The 12,030-nt window shown below is 34.0% G+C and overlaps 1 protein-coding gene across 1 annotated transcript; it reads right to left on the reverse strand.

The window, feature by feature from the left end:
* Positions 1-9,289: 9,289 nt before the first annotated feature.
* LOC102807253 (galactose-3-O-sulfotransferase 2-like) lies at positions 9,290-10,342 on the reverse strand. The gene has a single exon (XM_006825492.2). The coding sequence runs from the start codon at positions 10,340-10,342 to the stop codon at positions 9,290-9,292; it is 1,053 nt and encodes a 350-aa protein (XP_006825555.2).
* Positions 10,343-12,030: the final 1,688 nt, after the last annotated feature.

Here is a 12,030-nt window from a genome sequence, read left to right on the forward strand (position 1 = left end):
GAATATGTCAATCACAATCATATAATTAAAAATTGTGTAAAACACATACATACATTCATCAGTTGTGTAAAGCAATTACATGCATTCATAGATTACAATTAATCACATACATATATTCGTAAAGCACTTACATACTTCCATAGTTTTGGGGGATCCGGAATTGTTATTGCATATTACAGCGCATGGCATGGCGGGAGTGTGTCAAAATCTTTGCAATCTGAGCAGTCGCCGGGTTGGTATTGCTTGTTAGCTGGAATATATATTTTGTAGCGTCACATATGCGTTGCCTTTGACCACTGTAATGACGCATACGTTGTGCAATACGGGAAAGGCGTCCGAAGCATGCACACTACGTACACATTATACTAATAACATTTAGCGAGGTTATGACGTAGACATATCTCATAAATATTATTTTAAAGTGCAATTATTAATAGAACGCATTGATTATGAAACGCCAAAATCACGTATATTCGGTCTTGATCCCTACTCTGTCTATTGTGATAACTTAGATAGAAGTCCAAATCAAAATACTTCATCATGAAGCGAAGAACTACATGTACATAGTAGAAAGTCATGTGACTTTAGAAATTATTTCAAAGCGTGCTCTTTGGTACAACTGATTCTGAGATCGTCTTATCAAATAAAACTAAGAACTATCATGCAATTACTCTGGGATTATTATGTGAACTGAACTTGTCACCATTTTAACTCCATTTTAGAATCTGTGATGAGTGACAAACCCATTTGACTTAGATGTTTTATGACAATAAAGATGATTTTCCATTGGCCAGTCACATTTGTTAAAATCACTTATTTCCAGACACCGAGTATGTTGACCCGTCATACAATGTCAACAAACATTATGAACGTGTATCTGAAATGTTACGTAAATCACACACATATATTCATAGAATATTTCAACTACAACCATATATTTATATATTAAGAAAAACACATACATATATTAACTACTTAGGTAAACCACATATATTCATAAACTATATTTACCACGTACTTAAATAGATACTCCTAAAACGTATGCTATAAATTATGTATATTTTCTTAATGAACCAGTTCCCATACGAGACTTATTCCCAAGAGCCGATGCAATTAGAAGAAAATATATTGAATTGGGTGATAAGCTAGGTGAAGGAAACTTTGGTGTTGTGAGGAAAGCGAAAATTTCAAATATCTTATTCCATGGTGTTCAACATGATCCGATAGTTGCTATCAAGACGGTCATTGCAAGACAACGTTAGAAGTTATAAACATAATAAACGCACTCCAAAATCAATTTAGTATTGCGCAATTTATAGCTGATACAAAGGATACATTCGAGCAAAATATGTCGACACAGCAACGTTTTTTCCGAACATGTAAACCTTTAAATTTAAAAACGCTGTCACTGTACTATACTACAATGTTAGAGATGTTCCCCCATACGATTGGTAATACAATTACATTGGCAAAATGAATCTAATTATTCGATTGTCTGAATTATTAATAAGAGTGAACGATATGACGCGAGACACAGGTTTGAATTTAACAGGCAAACTAGTCCAGCAAGTAATTGTGTATAATTTTGTAAAAATGTTTTTCTTCTCCCCTTTTGGATGTTGAGATTTGCCGCAAAAATAAAGTTGTTAGAATGCTTGAACATGGTCTTGAAAAAACAACGACAATCAAAATATCTGACAACTGTTTTGTACTGTTTGAAAACATAAAACTGTGGTCACCGAATTTGTTCGCATTTTTGTAATGGTAATTATATACAAACTGGCACGTCTTATGTTTTTTTTTTGGTTACTACAGATCGAACGCACGGCCGAGTTCTCCTCAACGACAATTCAATGGTATCACATTGGTATTAGAATTGACATAATGATATTATTAAACATTATCACATGAGTCATTTAATATTTTTTCAATTGTTTATGTTTCTGTTATTAACAGGTTCTGAAGACGAAGAGAGGAATTTTAAGAAAGAACTGGAAGTATTATGCCAAACTGGTCATCATGATAATATAGTTGCATTTCTTGGATACTGTGTGAAGAAAGGTAGAAAATGAGCACATTCTCTTTATAGAATCTTACAATGCTGAAATAGATTAAACAATGCATTCGTCTATCGTAAATATGTCAATAGGTACAGATGATTATCTTAATAAAGGTTTTACAAATATAATTTGATTTCATATTTAGAACCATACTACCTTGTATTTGAATACGCGACCCGTGGTGACCTTCGAAACTTTTGCAAGAATAACACTAATATAACAGAGGAAGATAAACTGAGATTTGCACGTGAAATTGCCACAGGCATGTTATTCTTATGTTCAAAAGGGGTGAGTGATCTTTGCAACTTCTCGAGTATCATTGACATCGCCCACTGAAAAGAACGACCATATATATTTACTGATAATAAATACTATCTAAATTAATCTTCATTGTTTGCTCATGAAATTAATTCTCAAGTTGATTTTAGATTATACATCGTGACCTTGCAGCACGAAACATTCTTCTAGGAGATGATAAGATATGTAAGATAACTGACTTTGGACTGTCTCGCATCGGGGAGACTTATGTAAAGTTATCAGCGGTAAGATAAAACAAGATTAGCATTTTTCGAAAAAGAATAGTTTTGAAAGAGAGAAACGAGCAATATAACAATTTAAGCATGTTTTTTCAGCGATTACATGCTGCGCTTTATATTGATGCAATATTCTTGGAATTGAAATTAATTTTGTGTCTCTGGTATCGTCTGGTCTACCAGATTCGATCAATTGTCATAACACAGTAAGCGTTTGTTTACAGACTAGAGTCCCAATCGCCTGGACAGCCTATGAATGTTTAACATCTAAAAAACCTGTGTATACGACAAAAAGTGACGTATGGTCATATGGTGTTGTTCTGTGGGAAATAATGACAAATGGTAAGATTTTATATAGAGAGTTAGTTTTCCGGTATATATAGGTAGTCGATTATTCCAGGTGAGAGTGCTCGATACTAAACGTTGAGTTTGTAGAGCAGATTTACATACGTGGACAGAGAAATTAAGACACGACTACATGAGTAAAGTTGACTCTACCGTACTGTTTCGTAAGGTACATGGAGTACCTCACTCATCAGGAGTTAAGACTTTATTAAATAAACCACCAAAACATATTATGTTATAAGCGTTACAGATTTGCATAACAATGGAGTGAGGTTACAATATTAAAACTAGTTGTTGCATAGCAACGATTTGGCACTGTGCCTACAGGAAGAAAAAAGCTAATTTCTTTTATTTAAACTACAGTAATATGGTTGGAAAATTATAATATATTTCTATCTAATGCATAAGTTGCAACGTTTGCTTGAAGTATTATATGATGCAGCACGCGATAACACTCTCATTTCATGTTTTAATTGATGTTATTGTCTTTTAATGACCAAGCGTATTTACTGAGGTCGGTTGCGTTTCTTAATGATTGGTAACGTAGCGATGCTGCGTGGTTTCTGTACCGGGTTTTATATTCATTTCCTGTTAGTCCCACATATGTTTCACACTTGTTGTTGTCTTGTCGTCTGATATTAGCTTGGTAAACCAAGGCCGATTGTAAACAATTTCCGTCTAAGGTTTCTTACGGCAGTTACCTAATCTGTTAATCTCGGTACTGGGTGTATTGGTGTTGGCCGCTGTAAGTTGTTTGTTTTGATTGTAGATTATTTGTTTTACGTTATTCATACAGCTGTAGCTCGATTTGATGGTGTTACGGGTGAAATATTTCCTGAGTTTGTTATATATATATTAGTTCTCCTCAAATGCATACGTCATATGTAATTAATAAATATTTATTATTAATTCAGGTAAACAACCTTATAAAGGTCTGAACATTAATAGAATTAAAGTAACTTTAGGGTATGGTCATGTTCTTCAAGAACCTCAAGACTGTCCAGCTGAGGTGTAAGTATTAATTAATGATAACACGTTTTGTTGGAATAAGTACACAGTCATATCCTTCATCATTCGAATCGCAAACTCTATGTAAGCATATACATCCATGCGATGTTAAACCGAGGAGGTCTATTTACATCGATTCAACTGGGAAACATGCGCAATATTAGAGTTGCTCTATAAAAAAAATGGTGGGATGTATAATTTCCAAGGGGTATGCACTCGGGAAAAATAATCGACCAAGGTAATGTTGCCGAATAAATACTTCTTGCGCGTTTCGTATTGAAATTCTAGATTTGCCATTTACAGCGATTATGACCTTTTGAAGGAAAGGACACATTTTGATGTGAATAATGTAAATACCACACAAAACACTTTGGTGTCATTATCTACACCAAATAATGTCTTCACTTGAAAACGAGGCTTATAGAAAGGCTATATTTCGATCACGAATTGTGATGAACTTTTTATTTGATTATTTCAATTGTATGATATATATATTTTAATATATAAATTATAATATGAATAGGTACGACATAATGAAGATGTGCTGGAACCTACAGCCGGATAAAAGACCGAATTTCTGTGACCTCATTGAAGCGTTTGAAAAGTTATTAATGGTAAAGTCCAAAATATTTGATTTGTTAGATGTGCCGTTATTAAGTGTTCTCTATCTTTATTTAATATTTGTGTTGAGAATAAAAAATATGAAAAACTGCGGACTCACATGTCAGCTATTTCAATATGTGAAAAGCCGTTTAATTAGAATGAACCCTGGTAACTCATTAACCTGTATGGTGTGTGAATGAGTAATGGTGAAGGAGGCCTTGGCTCGCCTCACCATATATTGCTACACTAAACTGAAGTAACTCAGCTACGAAATTCTTCTTCCACTCAACGATGTCAATTTATATGACCCTTGAACTTCAAACAGCGTTCAATCATAACCCCGTGTGTCCAAACGACAGTCAAAATTAGTAGACAGGTAAAAGTCATTTATTCTATGCTGTATACTTTGGCACGTGTTTCGATGCAGCCCACAGATTATGCTTGTCAACAAGACGTATTTATCTCTCTATACTGAATTGTCTATTCGCCCAGCATTTTTTCTGTGGCAAATATATCAATCCAAAGGTGAATTATTACGGTAAAATGGCCTTAACACAAAACTGCCTTATAGCGGACTGGCTGAAATCCAGTTTAGCCATATAGCCGTAACGTGTGCAGTGTTGAGGTGCATAATCAAGTGCTTATCATCATTGGGGGTGTTCAATTACAAATAACTCAAGGAATTTTGTTTTTTCTAGGGAATGGTGTATGATGACGTGGAAGTGCAGGTAACAGTTTAATATTTAGTGAACTTCATTTATATTATACCTCATGTTATGACATTCAATCAGATTTGCTCATTATAGGTAGACATAATCGAATGTGTAAGTGGCATTTTCAAATCATGTTTGTTTGTACTTCAACCGAGGTCCGATATGAATAATATAATTATGTAACATGTCTCACAACCCACATCATTATTATTATCAAACCTACCTATCGTAGTAGAATTGTGGATAATTAAGTGAGATTTTCTTTGTGTTGTTGTATAGGAAGCGACAGGCGACGTTCAGTTGTGTATATGATCCAGTCGAATATCGAGTAAGTTATTTTGTTATGTATTTAAAGTAAGAATTATTTTGACAACATTCTAAATCGGTTTTGAGGTGGACTGAATGCATCGTTAACGATGTTGCTCATAAATCTATCATCTAACTTGCTCACAATATTTTAAAGAGAGGTATCATGTTTATTTTCAGAAGTAGCTGGCCACGACTGGTACGATATTTGACAATACGTTAAATAGTAATCATTATGGATGTATATATTCCATTTTATTTTTTTCCAACCACAATAATGGACGATAATACGAACCCACTGATTGTAAGAATCTCCACTTCCGCAACACCGAGTGTAATCTTCAAAATGATATGTCGTGTCATGAAAATTATATCTTATCATGGCTGTGGTAATCTAATTGTTTTAGTATGATCGCTATATTAATATTAACATTACTGGAGTTATAAACAGTGCTTAACAAAATGTGTTAACAAGATGTCAGTGACTTTTTTAAATCAAACATAAAAGTTAGTCTGCATTTCATTTATCCTAAAAATGCTTCGTAAGAATTATTATCATTCATTGTTATTCAAGATGTTCATAATGATGTACATTTCATCTGCTTTTTCTTTGATTCTTGTTCTTACATTACTTTTATTCGTGTAACAATTATAGTTTAATCATTCCAAACGAAAACAACGTGAACTACAACTTGCAAGTAATAATATTGAAACGAAATGTTATCAATGCCCAGGGGGGGGGGGGTTATGCAATAACTTCACGAAGCGTATATAGAACATAAAGCTAAGTTTCGAATACATAGTTAACATTTCAATTAAATATTGAATAATATATAACAAACATTTAATGCAAAAATATGTAACTGTTTTTTTAGTTTGACACGATTATTGTAAATTTTGGATATTTTTTTTGCACTTCGTGTGATTTGTGTATTTCCAATAAAATACACCCACCAGTGATTGGAACGAATCTATAAAGTTAACATGACGTATGTAAGCAATGTCGTTTTACGATGTTAGGTAATCATTTCTCATTTAAAATATACCAAGTTTGTAAAAACAATACATTTTATTTATTGACGGACGGACGAACGAACATATATGACCAAACTATGAGTGATGTGAGCAGCATGTTTTACAACGATCTACGTCACAGACGCAATTCGTCGTTAGAGAACGCTACCTACAGCGTGTTGTGAACGATGTTTTCTGAACTAAAAATAATCTATTTTAACCCTTGTAACAAATTTGTCATAGATATAGTGGTGTAGGTAATTTGAAACGACCAATATCACAGTTGCTCATATGATAAAAATTAATTGTTCAAAGGCATTCCGCATTAAACATAATATTAATATCATTCATCAAGCTATTCTTGTATAATGTTCATGTTATCAAATATTATTATACATCTGTCACTGTGACGCGATAAGTTACACCGTGCCGTAATTTTGCGGTATTGCACTGGGTATTTTCATTCTATCATATTAGGAAACGCAAATTCCAATTAGGGAACGATTACGCGCGTAATAAAAAAAAGCTGTCCCAAGTGCACTACATCTGTTCTAAGCGTTTTGGTTTTCGGCATTCCCTCGATGTATATATTCCTCGGAGGAAAAGATGTATAATAATAAGGTTATTACGAGGATACTGCAAAGTAAGCCCTTAGACAATACGAGGTCGCTGCGCGTCGGTCAATGCTCCCGCTATACTCTCTACGTTCATGTTTTGCAGTATCCTCGTAATAACATCATATAATTATGATTTGAATTAATAATGTTCTGTGTATAGACAGCTATATTATTCCAAATTCTAGTGTGTCTATAGCATACTACTTTATTTAAAATGAGTTCCATAATTTTGGAATGGAAGGACTTCGTTTGCATTTGCACACTTGCTTTACACCGACTAAAAGTACATCAACATGCTACCATTGCCCTTCTGATAAGACACTATGACATGAAATAAGCAGAAAATTCAAACCAATTGCCTTCTAATTTAAATCCAAAATGTGTTCTACTAACTCTCTGCGGATTGGCATCTATACTATACATATATGTGGTGAACACATTTGAATACTGCACATTTGAATACTGCTGCAACATCAGTTTAATCGGCGAAGTTCAAATGTTGGATTCCTAACATACTGAAAAGTTGTACTCGAATTCTCTTGATATATAACACCTACACCATGTCGTATGCCGTTACCCTACACAAGCCCTAAGCGGGGGACTATAAGCACGAGCTATATAAAGACTTCGATGCAGAATAGCATCAATGGGACGAGTTGTTGACGAAGTCAGCCACTGTCGTCTGCTACAACATAGTATTAATATAACATGACTTAAAGCTTGTAATATGTGTATTAAATTGTTGAAACTTACGCAATATGGCATATAGTAGTAATAATATATTAATCTATATATGTATATATGTATTACATTTTTTGAGAGAATATAATTATCTCATGTACTACACGGAGTATAATAGCCTCATGGTTTTACGGACTTTATATTTGAAGATTATAGTTTATGCAGATATAAGAGCTGACAACACAAAAAGTATGGTCCCATTTGGCATAATTATTCATTGGGTAACTGTTCTATAATACAACTTACCAGTCGGATGGCAGAGAATGGGAGCGACCTATGCGCCCATTAAATTCACATTAATGTAGAACAGTTGCTTATGCTATTCTGGCGCGTGTTGGTATGTGTTCGTTCGTGTTACATTAAAAACGTGGGTAATTTTGAACTACTGAAGTGAGTTATGGCAACCAATTTAATAGCAGCGAGAAATAACAAAGAAACACTGCCAACAAAGCCTGACAAAATAACTTCTTGGTGCGTTACGCAATGTTACGCCAAAAAAGACTTCACATTCGCCTTGTCTGTGACAGTGTTTATAGTTACGTTATTTGCTTTAGTTCACCCTAAAAGGTTTTTGTTGATGTCCACTGAATTGAATAATATTTCTAGAAAGTTATTCAAACCTTCTCATTTACTTATTTCAAAAGGGTTCATATGTTAACCGAAAGGAAGTCATACTGTCTTTTAGGTGCCAGTTTATTGTATATTTCTCTGATTCTGATTTAATGTTTACGTATTTGCTTTCATGGATGTAATGTCAAATTGGAAATATTTTGGCAACGTTTTAAGGCTTTAAAATGGAATTAATGTGTTGATTGGACAGAGTCGTAAATATAATTACAACAAAAAAACGATCAAAATCTGTAATAATCTTTGAACAGAAATGTTTTATTTTGTCGATTTACCTTGAACCCTATTGTTAAAATGTTCACGCAATCATGAAATGTCAAGAACATTAAGTTAAAGCAATAAAATAAAAGTAATACAAATTTCCGTAAAATGACTATGGAACTACGCATAGATTAGTACTTGTATCGTATTCTCAGTATAGACGACATTCATTGCAGTATTGTGTCAGTTAAATGAAATAGATATGGGAACTTAGATGCTGAAACGGCGTTGTAAATGCATTAAACTATTCCAATAATAAATAGGTTACCACCTGCTAGTACGTCAACTCAAGTCTACAACAAATCAAAACCGTTTGTTTGTGCCCGATGTATTATACGCAAATCGTCATAATATGCTGGTCATCCGCATACCTGTCAATTGTGCTTGATAAAATCAATTGCAGGCATACTTTTTCTGTAACTGGCAATGCACTGGTGAAATATAGTAGTATATTGCAACGTTTAGAGATTTTTTGGTTCGGAACAGAACTTGAACATTTTATGAAAAGCTCGTCGTTTAAGCGCTGGACAATCTAGTTTCAGAAATCGACAAAATCTATCTGTTGGTCTATCTGTTGGTTTATCGCACTTTTTAGATATATATTCCTGTTTTATACGAAATGTTTGCAAATCATTATCAAAATCACCTTCATACTGTTTAATTCTGAGCCACAGTGTTCGATTGAAGTGCTCGTACAGCTTGAGATCGGCAGAATTCCAATCTGCTATTTGTGTCTTCACATTCTCTGTCATTTGAGATCGCGTTTCACGGGACATAACTTTGTTTGAATAGTATATGATGTCATCAAACTCCCAGCACATCATCTTTTTCAAAAGAACCAAAGATTCATCCATGTATTCCGCTATCATCACCAAGTCAAACTCTTTATCAAGCTCTCGTATCTTTTCATCGATTAAATTCTGATTTTCCGTGTAAGATGAAGCAAAGCCAAACATGTACATCTGACCATTTTTAAGTTGATTATTGGATATGCGGTTATTTGATAATTGTATCTTACTATATTCAGAAATATTCTCCACAAACATATGAAAAGGATTTTTTGTATCGCTTAACTTAAACTTTGCCTCCCAATTGTAGAAATAAAAAGCCGATTCAAATTGACTGTACGGTGAACGAACTGTTGTAAAAAACTTAGCATCCGGTATGAAGTCATTCAACACATGATAATCGTAACTGGGTATGTGACTAACTATGTAGTCATAGCCAATATTTGCCCCAGAACATGTGCTGTTATAGGTTATTACCCGCGAGTTTATTATCCTCAAATGACCTGCTTCGGGATTCTCGGCAAATACTGGCGTCAAGTGATGAGTAAGTCCGTATCGTAAACACACAGATCCGACAGTGCTACTTGCCGCTTTCACGTTTTTAACAAAGATAAACTTTTGATGTGGATTACATGGATGCGAGTCCGAAAGATATCCTGTTATGTGTAAGGTTTCCATTTGCTTATTAATGTCAGTTGTAACTGTCGTATTCCCAGACGTGAACATCCCAGTATGTTGGTAATCCTTGCCATTTGAACGTTTTATGCTGTAAGATATCAAATGCAACAACTTGTATTAGTGATAAAGTTGTTTTACAGTTGCTTGTTCAGAAATATTTTAATTAGCACACTCACAGACGTGAGTATACGTATATATCGTGTGTTTATGTACTTAAACATGTTAACATCTCGTGCTATACTATTTTCTGTGAATGGTCATTTCTGTGAATGGTCATACGAGTTCATTTTAAAGATAATTCTTAAATACAAAAATAACTTCAAAACACTAAAAACTATGTTCAAATGCGATATAGCACACACGTTCTATTTGCTACCGTGGTTAACGCATCCAGCGTTGGGGGTTTATTCGTAGATTATTGTAAGCGGCAACGTAATCTTCGAAAAATACTAGTAATAGAGACGCCGATTAGGACCGTACTTTCGATTGTGGTTCGAAGATTGACAAAACTACCGGGTTCAACGATCCACTGCAGACGACGTCAATTATTTTGTGTTTGCCTCCTTGGCGGAATTCTGAATTAAACTACACTGTGAACACATACATCCGTGAAATATCAGTCTGATATACCAGTCTGATATTTTAAACAGGCTTGCATTAATTAAATCTACCACACATCCAACCACAATTTTGCATTTACACGTGTGACAATCTGAAATATAATATAATATTATATATAATATTCCCATACGTTCTTTTTATTTTCCATTCTTACGTTCAGTCTATTCATAGTTATTTGTCAAAGAGCTGTAACATACATATAATAGTAACACATGTGTCATATGTTGTAAGCAATTGGCCTGACCTGCCGTACTGCGTCATTCATTGTCGCCCGATGGTACAGATTCACCATAGTTACATTAAATATATTCAATTGTATGTCGTATAAACACCAAAATCAGTGTTTAGCCAGTATGCATGAATGGATGCATGTCATTAATGTACGACTAATATTACTTTCAGAAAATATTTACTTTTGTTAAAAAAAATAGCCAATTGTGTACAATTTTAACCTAAGTCGTATATGGTGCAGGTGTTATAATGATACTACACGATAAAAAAGAAGCATCTCAATAATATACCGAAATAACTGACTATGCATACTTACGCAGTAGACGAATCAATTGACAGTATTTGTATTATGACTTTATATGTTGTGGCATATAAAACCCGTCGTTGTAAAAGAAATATAGCAGATAGTGTGGCTACTATGGTCGCACAAATAATCCTTGAACACAGCTTCATTCTTAAATCTGATTCTAGCTACATGTGATGAACACTGTCAAACATGTATGGCAGAGCTCAACAGGATGACATAAAGGTGCACCTGCCTGTATATACGGTTCAGTAGTTATTTCCTATTAAATATGTTTTGAATATAACACATGGTGTAGCTGGATTAACGCTAGTTTATGCAAGCACGGCTGCACTACATTATAATCAGGAATTCTAAATAACGCCATGGTTGTATATTCTTTGTAGATAGTGAATGTTCGCAAAATACAGTGCAATACATTTTAAATTCTAGTTAATTACCATTCATTCATTTCTCGCTAGTTATGAGTGGTGTATTTGTTTTACGATTACTACCGGTGCATTTTTATTCTCAATGAACGAAAAGAGGAATTCGTTTGTGTGTGCATCATTTGCGTACATTTGTATAAATCATTTCAACA

Source organism: Saccoglossus kowalevskii, chromosome 21, assembly GCF_978046115.1.
Source record: "Saccoglossus kowalevskii chromosome 21, keSacKowa6.1, whole genome shotgun sequence".
Lineage (NCBI taxonomy): Eukaryota > Metazoa > Hemichordata > Enteropneusta > Harrimaniidae > Saccoglossus > Saccoglossus kowalevskii.

Bases quoted from the DNA above. Each gene is read 5' to 3' on its own strand.
- LOC102807253 (XM_006825492.2), bottom strand. From the start codon at position 10,342: ATGTTCACGTCTGGGAATACGACAGTTACAACTGACATTAATAAGCAA.